We start from the raw sequence: 18745 nt of genomic DNA, 5'->3' as shown, positions 1-18745 counted from the left end.
AAGAAGGTGTGTCTGTCTGGTGAGAAATATCGTATTGTAAAACACATTGTCCAATAGAAAATAATGTAAATGCAGATAATCTGTTACAGCCACCCAAAAATATTACCAATACTACCAATTTCCAGCACTATAATCATATTTTTTGCATATAAAAACAATGAAAACATTTAGAAAAGACATGTAAATGAAGGAAAATATGAAATAAATAGACATTAATTCTCACTTAACCTTAATTTATGAGCCCCCTTTTGGCACCAGCTGCTTTAAAAACCGAACTCAAAGCGACTCCGTTTTCTTCTTGCTACCGTCCTTGATAACATTCTTAGAGCCCATGGGGCTGTCTCTTCACTAAATCTTGAATAAAATGAAAAAAATTAAGTAAAATTATAAAAACCCGCTTCTCTTGGCTTTTCACTGACGCAAACAAGTTTACAACGTACAGAACTTACATAACTTAGCCTGCGTTCGGGTAACCTCGGTTCGTTTGCTTGTATACCAAAATTTATTTGAAAATGGTTCCAATTTCTTACAAAATTTCTGTTCTTAAGGTGAATATTCTTATTCGTATGCAGAGGTATCGCTGTAGTAACATTCTCAATACATGAAAGATACGTCCGCGGCTTCCTACCAAACATTTCTCCTGCCGTGTGTAGTAGACCTTCAGTACAAATTCACTGAGCATTTGCATGGAAGTGCTTTTACAGTCGAGATGAAAAACCAGTGTGTGTTATTGGTACTGAAGAACATGAAGGTCTGGAGGGCAATGGTGCTGATGAATACATCTGAGTCTCTGGCAGAGGAGGAAAAAAAGGGACTGCAGTGGTCCACAAAAGCACCTTTTAGTGCTGAAGGGGACTTGCAGAGATTTGGGGAGGGTGCGCGATCTGATGGAGCACAGTGGATTTATGACATTGCCCCACACCTCATCATGGCTGAGCAAGCCAGTGCGGCAATCACAATGCCGCTGCGCTCCCCCGCAGAAACACCACGGATGAAACTGCCATTTTTGTCCTTAATCTAGCAGCCTCGAGTCTCCTCCCCCCCCTCCCCCGGTCCCCCAACAACCCCAACACCCCCCCCCCCCCTCCTCTGCACCTCTGATGGCCAGATATGAGCTGCCAGAACTCAGGCTGGAAAATACGAGCTTTTACGCAGCTAGTGAGATTAACTGTAGAAAAATATATGTCACAAACAAACTAATCATGACGCATCACTCCGAGTGTGAAGATTTATAGACCGGCCCGCTGTATCGCTACTCTCCGTTCTGTGCTGCGTGTTAAAATTCAGGCAAACTTCGCATTACGGAATCACATTAGCGTCTCTTTATCTCTTTTACACGCCACAGTGCTGCTGGATTCTGACTGGTCAGGAGGTGGTACATGATTATCTCAGTTATAGTTCATGTTAACAACTGTGTGTATTTTATCATTTCAATATTAGCATCTCTCTCTCTCTCTCTCTCTCTCTGTCAGGTCTTTAGTGTGTCCATGTGAGCCGTGGTGAGATGGTGGCTCTGTGTGTTACGGTTCTGATCGGCGGGTCGACGGTTCGAGTCCTTGAGCCCTTGCTGGTGTTGGGCCCTTGATCGAGGCCCTTAACCCTGTCTGCACCAAGGGCGCTATATAATGGCTGACCTCGTGCTCTGACCCCAAGCCTTCTAACAGGAATCTGAGAATCACTCTGCAGTAATGTGTACATGAAGAAAAAAGCCTGAATGTCTTAATTACTAAACAATGGACGGGATAAGAGCTGTAGTGAGGGATCACGAGTTTGTTAAAAACATGGTGTCCAAGTTATTTAGCAAGGTTTTTAATTCAGTTTGTGATAAACCAGAAGAGTCATGGAGTAGTATCTATTGAGGAGGGACATGCGGCATGAGACTCAACACAGCAAGTAGAATAAGTCAAACAAAAGGTCATCTAGGTACAGAATCAAATACATTCAGACGGGCCTGAAAGGACGAGGCGAGTGCATAGTGTGACGAGAAACAGCAAGTCATTTGCCCGAGAGAAGGCTTAAGAGACACACAGCTGATCTGGACCATAATAAATTCACAGAAGTGCAACCGTAAAATAAAAATATACCCCCAGACCTTATGTACATGCAATCCTGTCTGAAAAAGGCTTAAGATGCTGCGATGAGAGTTTTTAATGACACTGAGTTAATGACTTCACGTCCTGCCTTGATGTTTAGTCATTGTCGTGCAGTTTCTTATCTTTTCCTGTCTCACAGCGAGGACTGAAACACAAAAGGACGCATTTGGCATCGCTGGGCAATCTCTAGACATCATTCTTGCGGTGAATGAAAAAAAGGGAAAAAAAAACTCATAAAAAAGTGATGACCGTGAGATAGAACCATGACCTGGTAGACGTCCTCCATTTTACAATTGACTGAGCACATTAAAGACACACTCGAGGGAAGGAGATAGAACAGAGGTCAGAAATGCTATTCATCAGAGATGAGCGCTGGAGATCGAGCAGCGTTCCAAAGCAACAGTAACCTCCAAAAACCAGCAGCATATATATCTCGTCTTTTACAGCACTGCAATATCTGTTACGACTCCAGGCTTCGCCTCTTCAACACCTTCAATTTGGGTTACTGACCCCCCGAGGAGGGAGGCAAAGCCGCGGCCGAGATGGAAACTGGAAACTGATTGAACACAGACAGAGAGACGGAGAGGCTGAACGCATGTCGGAGGAGACGTTACAGGAAGACCGAGCTAAGCAATGTTTAATAGGATGTCTTTATTCAGAGAGCAGCGTGACGCTGATCTTCACACGCCATAAACTGATGTGGAGAAAAGATCGGCGTCTGAGAGGACGGAGAGACGTAAAGTGAAAACAGTTTCCAGTATGTGGGTCTGGAGGCCAGTGTGGGTGTGAGGGTTATTCTGGGAAAGTGAGAAAGACAAGAAGAGGAAATGCCAAAGAGAAATAATGACCTGGTGTGAGATGTCAGATGTTCTTGACGTGTTTTATTCCAATTATTATGAATATTTTCGTTATGTACAAATGACACATCATACAGGTCATTCATTAATACTTATACATGTTTTATTTATTCACAGCAGTAGTTTGTATTTTGTCTGAGATTTAGTGAAGACGTAACACCGTGGGTCCCCAGAATGTTGGACGGTTGGTTTTTAAAGCAGCCGGTGCCAAGTGGAATCATAAATTCAGGTGAGGTTTAATGTCTATTAATTTTATATTTTACTTTATTTACATGTCTTTTCTAAATGTTTTGAATATTTACTATATATGCAAAAACATGATGATAGTGTTGGAAATTGATAATGTTGGTAATATTTTGGGCGGCTGGAACGGATTATCCACATTTACATTATTTCCTATGAGACAATGTGTTTCACAATATGAAATTTACTTTTAAAAAATGATTAACAGATAAGATTTTTACGCCGTGGTACCGCTGTATTCTTTCTCTCCTAAAGTTAATAAGACAAACCACTGACACTGGAGACTCCTTCCATAACTATCGAATTACCACGACGATGCAGAGCACCGCACCAACGAATCAGAGATATCACAAAAACCACAACGCTGCACTTTCTTCCAGAGCCGCCGTAACAGAAAATAAATCGACGCCTTTCTGACTAATCCGAATGCAGAATTCCCGAGCGCTGTGGAGCCTTGGAAGGGTTCGTCACCGCGAGTCTTTCCCCTGAAGGAGACAGAAAGGGAGAGACGGAGAGAAAAAGAAAGCGGGAATGACAGAGGAGTGTGTTTGGCTGGGCCAAGCTGGCTGTGGTCACTGTTATTCCTGTCGAATGATGAACTGCACAAGCTGAGATCCATCCATCACTGCTGCGTATCCCAGCAGCCCATGTGGCCGCCGCAATATGTCAGTGTCATGGGGAACACCGCCCCCGTGCATCAAAACATTTTAATACAACTCAGCCCTCGCGTATTCCTTTTCAGCGGTTAAAGACTACAGCGGTGTAGCGTTTGGCACCAAGCACACTCCGGCTTCTCTCGCTCGGCTAATCACCTCGCCGCGCGGCAGGAAGAAAGCGGGCGTGGCTGTAAATGCTGACGACGAGGAGGCTTTGGGACTGGACGCATTGCTGTGCTTGAGATCTGAAAACAGGAACTTTTATACATTTTGGGACAATTCTGTTTTTTTGAAATATATTGGATATTGGAATAATTTTACAGTATGTTTTAAATAATTATGCTATAAAATAGCATAATTATGCTATAAAAAGGAGCGTTCGAGTCAAACCAGGACTTTTGATTGTGTAACAGAACACCGTTCTGAGTTCTGAGAGTATACACTCCCTTTATTTCTCTATATAATCTCCTGATTCACATATCTCAGTGTTTCACTAGAGCTTGGACACCATCAAGGTAGAAAGTTCTCTCAGTACGCCGGAGACATAATCAGACTGCCTGTAATGTCTTTTCCAAACATGTGTAAATGTGTTGAAGTGAGGTCAGGGCTTTATGTGTTGGGATATGAAGTGTTGGGAAATGAGTAAATGAGTGTGTTAAATCTGACTGGAGCTGGATGATATAAGTTTAACTTTTTGTTGAACATTCTGTCCTTAATATTGGTTCCGTTTTTTAATATTAAATACATAAGGGGCCTCCGAGTGGCGCAGTGGTAAAGCGCTCGCCCTATTATCCGGAGATCGCTGGTTCGGTTCCCGGGTGATGCTGTAACCTCTCGCAGCCGGAGGTCTAGAGGGCGCTGATTGATCCGCGGAAGGAGCGGATAGCGCTGTCCTCTAAGTGTGTTACTCCGCCCCAAACGAGCGAGTAAGAAAAAAAAAAACAGTCAGTGACGTCACGTGCTTCGGAGGAAACACGTGATAGTCTTCGGCCCTCCCGACCGAAGTGTAGTAGCTTAATGTAGAGCCACCTAGTGACGGGAAGGAATTGGACATGACTATGAATCTGAGAAAAATCCCCAAAAAACATACTGCTATATTAATATCAGTATATATGGATTATAATACTAATTATTTAATATTAGACATAGAATTAATATGCATAAGTATAATGAACTGTATTATGTCAATAAAGGTTTTAAAGCTGTGGTGCACATTGCAGACTCAGATTTCCACATATAATATATGTGGTTTATTTTATTTCATTTTTATTTAATTTAAGCCATTCATTTTTTTTTTACTTTTACTTTTTATTATTATGTTCTTACTAGAAATTCTAAATTTTAAAGTACAACATAAATGTATAATTTTTTTAAGTAATGTATATCTTTTCTACTAATAAGATTTTTCTTTATATATTCTTAAATATTTGGAGTAAATAAAGCTGAACTGAGCTACTTCTTCCCAATGGAGAGCTAAGTACTTCCCAGGTGTGGCTGCAGCGCCCCCTGGTGCCGTCACTGTGAATACCTCAATTATTCTGTGCACTGGTTATGAGATTGAATATTGGATTTTAATTAGAACTAAATAAGAAATGAGGCGTAAACAAGATCCTGTTATTTGTCCTCTCATATCTTGTTTTTCTCCCTTTTTTCCTTTTTCTCTTCATCCGCTCACACCGGCACATCACACACCGGCACATCACACACCGCCATATCACACACCGCCGCATCCCACAGCACAATCTCTGAAATATTCCCTTTTTAAAAAAGTGGAAAATACTGGAGGTTTATATTTTGCTAGTCTCTGGGAGAGACAGAATTACTACAGAGATCTCTCAGGAAGCGTAGACACACACACACACACACACACACACACACACAGACACACACACACGCACACTTTTCCTTCCAGCAGAAATTACAAATAAGTGTGTGATAGAATTTCGTACACATATCGGGTTTAGTGTTTGTTATTTGTTTGGGGAATTTAACTGGAACTTTGTTTAAAGCAGACTTTAACGAGAAACACATCAGTGATGTAGGTGCAGTGAAGCGGATGTTTGTGAAGCCGTCGGGTTTAGAGTTAGGAGCCTCTCACACACACCCCAGCTCGGTTCTTGGGCGCTTTAATCTGTGACATCACTTGCTTTGATCTCAGACACACTGGCTACACATTGGCTACAAAATGTTACAAAGTTACAGCGTTTTCACAAATCACTCAGGATCTACCATGACCGTCACACACCCGTACTGGACCTGTGTTACAGTAATAGTGTGTGTGTGTGTGCGTGTGGTCGTGTGTGTGTGTGTGTGTGTGTGTGTGTGTGTGCACCTACTTGCCGTGTATGACCCCGTCAGGGTTCAGCATGGGGATGATTTTGAAGATGAAGGCCTCTCTCAGGCTCTCGGCCACGGCGTCGTCACTGCAGAGGAACTCCAGCGTTCCCTTCATCACCCAGCTGGCATTACTCTCACCGGGGTGCACCCTCGCCGTCAGGAACACACACGGCCTGTTTCCTACACACACACACACACACACGCACACAAAAGCAAAGAGTAACATTTCCACACAGTGTTTATGAGCTACAGTTTAGATTTAGACATTTCTGCCTGATGCCTGAATGTAAACTGTAGCTCGTGAATCCAGAGACCTACAGTTTTATCTCATTATACATCTGAGCTACCACTGAGCTACCCCTGATACCTCTGATACCCCTCACCCCGTTCACGTTTATTGCAAATGACAAACGTGTCTAAGAAAAAATATAAGAAGGAAGGGAAGAAAGGAAGCCTCTAGTGGGTTGATAAAGCTAATATTGCTTTAGATGTCTGGGTTACAAAAAAAATGTAATTGTTTGAAATGCACAGGGTCAAAGGTCAGTGAGTGAGAGACTCACTGAGCTGGTGCAGGTGTCTAAAGTTGGGAGAGGTGGGCGTGGCCGTGATGGTGATGAGAGGACAGGCGTTCCCCCCGAGTGTGTTACAAAGCGCCTGCTGTCTGAAGAAAACCTTCTGCGGGTCGACGGAACGCTGCAGCATGTGGAGGTGAGACTGACAACAACAACAACAACAACATTAATAACAACAAAAACATGAACAACAACATTAATAACAACAAAAATATAAACAACAACATTAACAACATTTACATAATTAACAACAATAAAAACGGTAAAAACCACATCAACAACAACCACAACATTAACAACCACAATAAAATCATCAACAAAAGCATCATTATCATCAGAGCAACAACATTAATGACAACAGCAAAAACATCACAAGAACAATAACAGCATTAACAACATCACTGACATCAACAACCACAACATCAATAACAACATGAACATTAATAACATTTACAGCCCCATCACATAAATAATAATGAAATATAATCAATAACAAAATAATCAATATAATCAGTCAATAATAAGCAATACTAATCAATTTGTATGTACACACACACAAACACACACACACACACAAACACACACACACACACAAACACACACACACACACACACACACACACACACACACACACACACACAAACACCTGCAGTGCAGAGAAGGTGTATGGGTAATGGTAGGCCAGGTAACAAACGTCGTCCTCGTGTCTAAAGGTGACGGTGAAGGTCAAAGTGTAAAAGCAGTGACCTCTGTGACCTTCACTTGACTGGAAGTTGTTCCTAACAGGAAGTGAAAAAGGAAGGGATTTTAGTTTGGTAAATACAATCCACATTGTATTTGTATTGTGTGTGTGTGTGTGTGTGTGTGTGTGTGTGTGTGTGTGTGTGTGTGTGTCGAACCTGTAGTAGCAAATTTCATTTCCAGTTCGAACCCACTGAGGTCTTCCCTCAAGTGCCTCTTTTACTGAATACATCACGGGCTGCATGCCTAACACACACACACACACACACACACACACACACACACACACACACAATATTACCTTTTTAAAGACTTGACAGTGTGTGTGTGTGTGTGTGTGTGTGTGTGTGTGTGTGTGTTTACCGTAGTTAAACTGACTGTTGCTTTTCTCACAGTTGATGATATTGAAGCGGTACGGAACGTTGGCTGCCATTCCACTGACCTCGAAATAAAACCACTGGTGATGAGTGGACGAGTTCACGTCGGCGTTCAGGATCAAATCATACTCATATCTGAGGGAAAGAGAGAGAGAGAGAGAGAGAGAAGAAAAAGAAGAAGAAGAAGAAGTAACAAACATTGGTCCATGTCCAGAGTTTGGCCTCAGGGCTAAGATGTTTGTGTTCAAGGTCACCTGCGAATGTGAAGAGCTTTTCTTAAGTTCCCGCTCTCAAACTTGGAGAAGAAACGTAGAGGTTCTCCTGCTGCCTTATTGGAACAGTGAGGACTGGGAGAAAGAGAAAAAGAGCGAGAGAGAGAGAAAGTTAAGGTAAGCGGACATGCTCTGACCATCACACATCTGTATCTCATTCTTCTCCAAACTATTCTGGACATCTGGAAGCACACAGTTGTACAGAACGTTTCTGTGTGCTGGAGCGTTACAGTTTCCCTTCCCTGGAACTAAGAAGCGTGAAGATCCAGCATGACAACGGGCCTGTGAGATCCACAAAGCCAGCTCCACAATGACATGGTGTGTTAAGAACGTGTTGGAGTGGAAGATCTCTCTGCGAGTGGACTGGAGGGCCTGACCTTTGGTCCCCACGGGCATGGTTAAGCCTCGGGTGTGCATGATCCCGTCACCAGTTTAACTGATAATCAATGTTATGTGGTGTTAATGTTATGGCTGATTAGTGCAGACAATGGATGAGTACATGGGTCATCAGCTAAAAAGTGGTCAATGATCTGCCCTGGGGAAATGTAAATAATAATAAGAATGGACCAAGGGGTAATCCCTGGGGAACACCAAGAGAAGCAGTGACATTGGAGGGTTTAGATTTCCTAAGGAGCAAAGAACTGTGTTGATAATTATAGGAAATAAACCAGTCTGCGCAGGTAATGCCAGTAGTGTATCTAAATCTAGGAGAAGGATGCTGAGGGACCAGAATCAGAAAAGAAGAGGAAAGAATTGAACCATAAAGAGGGTGGGCTCAGTACTGTGCTTAAACTACAAAGAAAGATCTGAGATCAGTCCATAGTGTTCCAGGATGGAAGTATCAAGTATGTAGTGTATTAATAAAGTGACAGATAAGAACAGCAATCACATAGAGGCACTTCTAAAGGAGTGCAGACGGAAAGGGGAAGGATCAAGTACATATGTAAATGAGTCTGCGTTAGGTATTAAATCGTAGATGAGAGCGGCCTCAGTGGGGCAGAAGGCAGATGCAAAGTCAACAACCGAGCTGAAGGGAAAAGCCATTAGAGTCCTGTGTTTAGGTGGCTGAAGGGAACGCTGGTAAACAGTGGTAATTTTACTTTAGCAATCAAATTAGTGGAATATTGCAGACGGAGATTTGTTGCGTGGAAGAGAGACTGGAATGTCCATTGTAATCAGAGTCACTGTAGATGCCATGCTGGGAATACTGGCACTGACACCAGATTATTCACTCACTCATTATCTATACCACTTCATCCTGTATACAGGGTCCAGGGGGGCCTGGAGCCAATCCCAGGAGACACAGGTCCCAAGGTGGGGTACACCCTGAATGGGGTGCCGAACCATCACAGGGTACACACATACACACACTCATACGCCCGTTTAAACACTGCTTTTTGGGAACAACAATTAGCCTTCGGACTGTGGAAGGAAACTGGAGAACGTAGAGGAAACCCACTAAGCACAGGGAGAACTACACCACCGTGCCGCCCTGAGACCAGATTAGCTACATGTAACTATATACAGGGAATATTTAAGCTAAACCTATAGACAGGGTTTATTCTCATCACGTCCCTAATATTCCCAGGACACGTTCCCGGGTAATCCCTAACTGTGACTGAGAATAAATAATTAAATTAATGCTAATTTTCCCATCGGCCCCAGTGATCTACTGCTAACTGGTGATCATCTAAAATAGCTTTTTAGTCAGAAATCCATGGAATTCATTAGCAGCCGTTTCATCCTGTTTGCCCCACACTTGGAATTTCCCTCAGGGTTAAAACACCGAGCCGAGGAAAATGAAGACACGACTACGCCGCTAAACTCACTGCAAATTAAACGTACTCGGCTCCGGTGTCGCACAGAGTGTGATTAGCTTCTGGAGGATCTAATTCCATTAGGAGAAACGTTATCTTTCCATTTTACTCCTGCGTTTATTGACACGCAGTTACCCAATTGTCAAAATCCTATACAGGGAATAAGCTACATGAAGAACTACGTATTGATCAAACAGTGATTAAGGTTTTATAAACATTATTCAGCTCAGATTGACGACATGATTATATGTTACAGTCATGTGACCTATCAAACATGAAAGCTACACCGTAGGATCAAAGCTTGTGCGGTGGTACCATGGTATACGAACAGCTCACCTTCAGAATTTTTACCTTAAGAACTGGAATTTTGTAAGAAATTTGTCTCTGAATACAAGCGACCGAACCGAGCCGAAGTCAGCCGAACCGAGCCGAACCGAACGCCGACTAAGTTGCGCGTACATTTTAGACTGTGTGTGTCAGTGAAAAGCCAAGCGAGTTTATTTATTTGTTTGTGTTTTTTTCTTGCATTTTGTGTAAGATTTAGTAAAGAAGTTGCACCGCGGGTCCCAAGAATGTTATCAAGGACGGGAGCACGAAGAAAAGGGAACTGTTAGGTTAAGTGAGGTTTAATTTCTATTTATTTCACATTTTGGTAATGTGGTGGTAATATTTTTAAGTGGCTGGAACGGATTATTTGCGTTTGCATTATTTCCTACAGGAAAATATGTTTCACAATATGAAATTTCGCATTAAGAACTTTGACTTTGACTTTAATTAATTGGCCATGGTACCGTACACATGCTTGGAATTGAGATCAAAACAAGCAGTGTTTGTTCAAAAAGGTGTGCAGGTTGTGTGTGGCTTCTGTGATTCAGAAAATGATTGTTAGGATCTTATGATATCTTAATACACATTCTAACACACAGTATGAGTGCAGATCAATCCCTGCTATCCGTTATCACCCAGATGAGGATGGGTTCCCTGTTGAGTCTGGTTCCTCTCGAGGTTTCTTCCTATTACCATCTCAGGGAGTTTTTCCCTCAGCACCGTCACCCTCGCCTCGTTCATCAGAGACGATCTGATTATTTTGATTCACACACACTCACATTCTGACTGGCAGACCACAGGCAGTAAGGATGGGCGGACATGTCTCAGCCTCCCTCACTCTCAGCACTGGAGCCCCCCAGGGTTGTGTTCTGAGCCCCCTGTTGTACTCTCTGTACACCCACGACTGCGTGGCCACTACCAGCTCCACCACCATCATCAAGTTTGCTGACGACACTGTTGTGGTGGGCCTGATCACGAACAACGATGAGACGGCCTACCTAGACAAAGGAGCTGATAGTGGACTTCAGTACAAAGCAGGTGAGGAACTACCAGACCCCCGTCATCAACAGGAGCCCAGTGGAGAGAGTGGACAGCTTCAGATACCTCGGTGTTCACATCACGCAGGACCTGGCATGGTCCTGTCACATCAACACCGTGGTAAAAAAGGCCCGGCAGCGTCTCTACCACCTCAGACGCTTGAGAGACTTTAGACTGCCCTCCAAGGTGCTCAGGAAATTCTACTCCTGCACCATAGAGAGCATCCTGACGGGAAATATCACGACCTGGTTCGGGAACAGCACCATGCAGGACAGACGAGCTCTACAGAGGGTGGTGTGATCAGCTGAGCGCATCATCCGCATCATGCTCCATGACCTGCACTCGATCTACAGCAAGCGGTGCTGGACCAAGGCCAGGAAGATCGTGAAGGACCTCAGTCACCCCAATAACGGACTGTTTACTCTGTTGCGGTCTGGGAAGCGATTCCGCTCCTTGAAGGCCAACACAGAGAGACTGAGGAGGAGCTTCTTCCCGCAGGCGATAAGGTCTCTCAACCACAACCACGAACTAACACAATCTTTCCATAATTGATCAAATCTATCAATCCTTTTACATCCATGAACACTATGGACAATTACATGCTCACCTTCCTTCATATCTACACTACATTTTGTACATCTACATCCTGGACCATTGCACAAAGACACTTTAATAACTTTGCACACCTACCTTCACAACTACACTACATGTTTACGTTTATATCCTGGACCAGTGCACAAAGACACTTTAATAACCTCTGCACAAAGACACTTTCTTCTATGCATATTTGCACACCAGTACAGTATATTTCAATTTGTACAGTATATTTCTATTTTTATGCATATCATATTTCTATTTTTATTTTTAGTTCCATTTTTTTCTAGCACATTTCTATTTTTATTTTTAGTTCTATTTTTTACTAGTTTAATTTAATTTTTTTTTATTTAATTTTTTTATTGTATTCTTTTATTTATATTTATTTTTTATTTGTAAACTTTAATTCTCTTTTAGGGTCAATAGCAGTCGTATAATACATTTCACTACATTTCGTACTGTGTATGTTTGTGTATGTGACAAATAAAATTTGAATTTGAATTTGAATTTGAATTCCATACAAACTTCCATAATTTCTTTTTATTGTGTAAAGCTGCTTTGTGATAATGGCAATTATTAAAAGCGCTATACAAAAAAAATTTAATTAAATTAATAGTATTATAATTACCCGGGGTCGTCGACATCAAAAACGACTTGGTTGATGATGTCATCAGGACAGAGGAGGCGCAGGATGTCTTCGAAAACTTTCTTTCTGAAACGAACAGTAACGTCGAACAACTTGAATTAGGTACAGGGGTTGGGATCTTATGTCGAAGTGCTTCTGAGATCTGGATCCTGATTGGCTGTTGATTAATTCTCTATAACATCAGGTCTAAAAGAAGAGCAGGTGGTTTATGTTAATGGGCTAGCTCTGATTCATAGGGGGCGTGTACAGCGATAATAAGCCAATAATAAGCAGATTTAAAAAGCGTTTAAGTTTTCCATGAGGAGATGTTTAAAGAGGGAAAACAGAAAGGCTGGAGAGGAGACGACTGGTTACAGCTTGCCATAGTGTAAGTGAGAGGAGGAACCGAGTGTGTAGTAGAAGAAAAGAGAAACAGATAAAGAATCCGATGCTTTCAGTCAGTCCTCACTTGCTGTAGTATAAGGGGAATAAAGCACCTGGCTGTGTGATGTTATAGGAAACAAGAATACTAATATGTAAAATATACTCATTGTGTCCACTGAAGAGCATTTACAGTGATGTAAAATCTGTTTTATTAATAAGGGATAAATAGATAAATAGATAAATAAATAAACAAGTGTCAGAGTCGTAGACTTATCTCGAGACTGGAGGAATTAGAAATGTCACTTCCTTCCGCCGCTTCCTGCTTAAACTCATTTTTGCAAACGACGGTTTGTGAATAAAATGACACTAATAGCACACGGCGTCATGTCTCAGCCTGGAGCGAACACAATAAACTGTGAAATGACTGAAGTAAATGTCACTTTGCTACAATCTCGGCTTCGCACACGGGAGAGAACAAAATGAAAGCTGCTCTGGAATAATAAAAAAAAATAGTAATAATATTGCACAACACTTTTGACAAAGAAGCTTAAAGTAATTAGAGAAATATGAGAGAGAAGCTTATCACAGGACTCGCTCGGGAGGTCAGCGCGAAACAAACGACTAGAGATTAGCAGAGATTACAGCTCGGCATTCACAAAACCACTTTTTATTTTTTATTAAAGCTGAGCCCTGGTGAGGCAAAGTAGGCGGGGCGGCGCGGTGGCGTAGTGGTTAGCACCATCATCTCGCACCTCCAGGGTCCGGGTTCAATTCCCACCTCGGGGTCTGTGTGTGTAGAGTTTGCGTGTTCTGACATCTGACTGTTACAAAGTACTGACACTGGAGACTCCTTCCGCTAACAGTACACAAACACATTTCTTCTTACGGAAAACTTTCGACTTGTTTATAACCTGTGAATGAGCTGTTACCATAGCAACAATACAATATCAGAGCAAGCGCATTAAATATAAACCACTACACTACAGTGAGAGCGTCTGTTAGAGCGAATGAATCAACACTGACGAGGATTTTCACCTTTGGATGTTTGGTTTCCTGTTAGCCATGCGCTCGGGCCCGGCCGGAGGAAGATGACCCCAGAAATCCGGAAAAGCTAAAATAGAGAACGCAGCGATGGATTTGGTGCGCGTAGCCGTGCAGCTGTAAAGCCGTGGATCGTGATGAGGGATGGAAGCACCAAACTTCTGCAGGAGTCTGTCCAACATGCTGTTACGAGCTTCCGGTTGATTTTCTGAGCAGTTCAGGAAGTGATTATGGAAATCTCTGGCCTTTAGATCCGCCTCTTCCTGCTTCTCTTCAGGCGAAGTTAAAGACAGGTGCTCGTCAAAGTATGTTTCAGGTTTTTTGCCGTCCTGGACTTTGACGTCATCGTCTGAGCTCGCGTCTCTCTCTGAACCCGAGTCCAGATCCTGGAAGAGAAGTTCATTTAAAGTTTAGGGAGGCGGAGCCAAAAGAATGAATGAAAAACGTGAAGTATCCTGAAAGGACGGGGATGATTCATGGAGAATAAAAAAAAAATCTGTGTTTGTTTATCATGAGCACAAAAACACAACTTATTATACTGATACAATAAAAAATACAAGCTGTAAATAAACACAAATCATTAATATTTATCGGACAGCAGTTAGTTCTAAACGAGTGATCTGATTAGACAAGCGGCGTTATTCCACACCAGTGCTGATATTAGACAGTAACAGCACTGTGATGTGTAACTATATGTATGAGTGGGCGTGTCCCAGGTGTTGTCCAGTGGTTAATGACACTAACTGTGTGTCTCAGCGTGGGTGAGAGTAGGTCTGTACGGTCCGCAGTACTGAGGAGAGAGCAGCTGTCTGACTAAACCCACATTCACACCCAGTCACAGAAGCACTTTCAGTAAGAACACACATCTGATAACGTTATGGCGTCTTAAACAACACGCCGTCTCTGCACTAATCACTTCTGACCAGGGCAGGCCAAGAAAGGAAATTAATCAATCGTTGCCGTGTTGCTCTCACAAAAACAACTAGAGACTGAAAAAAATCTGAATAGAAATGTAAACAACTTAAATCCTTGTTTTTATTTATCAAAATAATAGAGGGATTTGGGGAACTGTAAATCAAATGGATTAATCACCATGGAGACCATAATGAAGTCGGGTGGAGTCCTGGGTCCGAGTACACACACCAGGCTCGGGGTTCTGGACTCATAACAACCTCGTTAATCCTCATGGGTGCAGATTTAGATTTAATAGATCCAAAAAAAAAAAACCACCTAAAAAAATAAATAAAACTCCGGTTGGATTTCAGGCCCCTGTGGTCTTTTTCTGTTTGTTTGTTTGTTTGTTTGTTTCGGCGTCTGCGGCCTTCAGTCTGGCCAAATTGTAGAAGACGTGTTTGTTCAAGCGTTAAACAGGGGTGAGAAAGGGTAATGCTGAATTTATCCGGTCAGTGGGGATAGAAAAGGAGCTGTCTGGTTTATACACACACACACACACACACACACACACACACACACACACACACAGTCCAAAGATAAACATTATACATCTGTCACAATATTATCAGCAACACGACCTGAGCAGGAACACGATCGTACACGACTCTATTAAACAGTAATAACACTGTAATAAACACATCAGTGTGTAGCTAATCAACACTGTGTGTGTGTGTGTGTGTGTGTGTGTGTGTGTGTGTTAAAGTACAGATTATGTTCCTCTAACAGCACAACACCCAGTCTGGTTTATTCCTCTCTCCACCAGAGCAATGTCCTGCATCACACGTGTTTATTAACAAGAGACACGTCAAACATTTTAACTGTTTTCACATTTAACATCAGTCCACATCACGTCCTCATCATGTCCACATCCTGTCCACATCACGTCCTCATCATGTCCACATCACGTCCTCATCATGTCCACATCACGTCCTCATCATGTACTACAGCAACAACCTCATGTTCTTTCTTCTCACCTGAGATTAATGAGACACAGAGGAACTGCAAAGGAGCTGAGACTCTGACACTGGAGACTCCTTCCTTACATCTTACAAAAAAACTCACAATATCAACAATCAAAAGCTTTAATCTGTTTGTTATTTATGTTTTCTTCCGTCCTTCTTTCCTGCTCACATTGTTTTCTTCTTACACACATTTCTATTGTATTTTTTAACTTTTTGTGGTTTGTTTGTTATATTTCCATAATATACTTTATTCAAATTTATTCTTTCTTCGTATTTTTCTTTTGCACTTTGCTTTTTTTGTTCTCACACCTTCTGTCATCTTTTTTTGTTTTAGCTTTTATTTTAATTTTATTTTGTTCAGCATATTTTAAAAGTTTTTTTCTTCCCTTTATTTCTTTCTCATATTGTTTTGTCTTTACACACGTTCACCTTTTTAAATTTGTTTGTCAGTTATTTTCCCCCTTTTTTCTCTATTTCTTTTTTCTCACATTGATTTTGTCTTTCATAAACATTCTCTCAACTTTTTTATTTGTTTGTCAGTAAGTAATTTAATTACATTTTTATTAGTACCTATTCTTTATTTCTCACATCGTTTTTTATTTTATTCCCCTTATTTTTATATAAGCTGATTGCCAGCTTTATTCCGGTCTTTAACACACGGCTTTTTCGTTTAAACACTTTTTCTGATCTTTTTTATTTTTGTCCTTTTGTAAGTTTTTACTTTTTTATTTATTTTAACAAATGTTCATGTTTCATCAAAGTAAGCACAGCTTTACGTCTTTACCCCAGACTGGAACACAGCACTGAAACTGGAGACTCCTTCCACTCCTGTCCCTTACTACCCCCTCCAGTGAGTGAGCTGTTACTATAGAAACCGCAGTGTATTAATATTAAGGAGGGACCTGTGATAAATGCGACCAATCAGAGAGGAGAATTCCGGCCGCTGTGTTCTACAGTAAACTACCTGTTGATTTATGATGTGTGTTTGGACAGGAGAAGATTTGTGTTTTGCTTTGTTGCTGTTTAATTCATCACACACATGATGAATTAACAGTTTTAATAAACACACTTATCTTTGCACCTAATGAACAAGAGAGTTGTCCTTTCTTCATCTGTGTGTGAGCGGCTATAATTAGCACAAACGTGTAGAGAGTTATGAGGATTTAATTACACTCCTGGAGTACGCGTGTCTCGTAGGCGTCGTGATGTAGAGGCGTGGGAGGAAGCACCCGGGGATCATCCGTTACCGGAGGTACGAACGTGAATAAACAACAGGAAGTGGAGAAGGAAGAAGAGGGAAAGGAAGAAGAAGAACTCTTTATAACTCAGAGCAGAGGTTGGAGCGTTTACACTCGTACTGATGTCTATTGCGAGAGTCTTTACATGGCTAATATTTAACTTTTGAGTGGACTATCAACTATTCTTCAATTTTTACTAAAAAGCTGAAAGTTGACTAGTGATGCTAATCAAGCTTAAACAGGACACGGGTGAGCGCTAGCGTGTTGAGTCATGTGACCAGACAGTGGCCACGCCCATCAGGTGTTTCTGAACCTCTCAGATCCTTCATTTTATAAACCGACAGTGTGTTTATTTATCAGAGAGAAAAGAGGTGATGAATAACAATTATATCATCAGACTCTGTGTGTGCGTGTGTGTGTGTGTGTGTGTGTGCGTGTGTTAATCATGAACCTGATGCTCGGCGTGATGTGATTAGCTTTGGGAGCGGGAATAGCCTCGTAGCGCCGTACACAACCAGTACAGCACCACAGATACACTATACTGTAGAAGGAGGAAGAACGGACACACACACACACACACACACACACACACACAGCCTTCACTTAGCTCACTCTGATGCTTTTAAAATATTTAAAGAGTAATTTGACCGCACGAGCATCATAAGTGTGAAACGCGGACAGATTAAAACCCAGAGCGAGAGTTATAGAGTCCAGTTCAGCACTTAGACAGGTCTGATCAACCATAACTGTGTGTGTGTGTGTGTGTGTGTGTGTGTGTGTGTGTGTGTGTGTGTGTTATTTATCTATAAACTATATTGTTTGTGACCTTGATGCTGTCAGTCTTAGCCAAGACACTTTGGGATCTTTATTAGGTTTATTAAATAAACAAAGGTTAGTTGTTGTTATTATTATTATTATTATTATTGTTGTTGTTGTTGTTTTTGTTGTTGTTGTTGTTGCTGTTATTATTACTCTTATTAAAATCTTCAGAAATGTACAAAAACAGGCATGTGTGTTTTCTCAGGACTCTCCAAGGCCAAGGATAATAACTGTTTATTGAGTTGTTTGTTTGTGTGTTTGTTTGTTTGTTTGTTTGTTTGTTTGTTTGTTTTTGTCTGCCTATGGTTATTTTATTTTATCTTAAACCAAATGTGTAAAATGTTTATTTATGCTAAAAATGTATATTTAAAAAAATGCAATTATAAAATATGTATTTAAATACGCAATAAGAAAAATAATAGTAAATATATCATTAATAATTAAATTATTTATATTGAATTAATGTATTTTTTATAAATTAATATATATTTTTTAACATCTATCATTTATTTTGTATTTTATCAAATATTGTCATATAATAACAATAATAATAATAATCATTTAGGCTATATAAAATGTTTTTTTTTGCATTTTTTGTAAATATCAATAACAAAAAACTACTTTAAAAACATAAATTGAAATAAATGTAAATATAATTTAATATTAAAGTATAGTTTGTAAAATTTATATTTGCACTTTTCATACACACATTTCCTCAACATTAACTGACAAGCTGTCTGTGTTTGTTTGTTTGTTTGTTTGTTTGTTTGTTGAGAACATGCTCTCATGTTTTCTGT

At 41.0% G+C, this 18745-nt stretch overlaps 1 protein-coding gene across 2 annotated transcripts in view; it reads right to left on the bottom strand.

Moving 5' to 3' along the window:
• The window catches only part of LOC128531351 (cytosolic carboxypeptidase 4), a 107325-nt gene that overhangs the window by 40739 nt on the left and 47841 nt on the right, over positions 1–18745 (bottom strand). For both annotated transcript variants that reach the window (XM_053505160.1, XM_053505161.1), the window contains 8 exons: positions 13970–14361; positions 12554–12637; positions 8132–8224; positions 7864–8012; positions 7659–7746; positions 7406–7538; positions 6747–6900; positions 6186–6366 (listed from right to left, as the gene is read on the bottom strand). In XM_053505160.1, the coding sequence (XP_053361135.1) occupies positions 6186–6366; positions 6747–6900; positions 7406–7538; positions 7659–7746; positions 7864–8012; positions 8132–8224; positions 12554–12637; positions 13970–14361 (1274 nt within the window). The remainder of the gene's footprint in view (positions 1–6185; positions 6367–6746; positions 6901–7405; positions 7539–7658; positions 7747–7863; positions 8013–8131; positions 8225–12553; positions 12638–13969; positions 14362–18745) is intronic.

Source organism: Clarias gariepinus, chromosome 10, assembly GCF_024256425.1.
Source record: "Clarias gariepinus isolate MV-2021 ecotype Netherlands chromosome 10, CGAR_prim_01v2, whole genome shotgun sequence".
NCBI classification, from domain to species: domain Eukaryota; kingdom Metazoa; phylum Chordata; class Actinopteri; order Siluriformes; family Clariidae; genus Clarias; species Clarias gariepinus.
The sequence above is the reverse complement of the archived record's forward strand: the minus strand, read 5'-3'. Positions and strand labels throughout refer to the sequence as shown.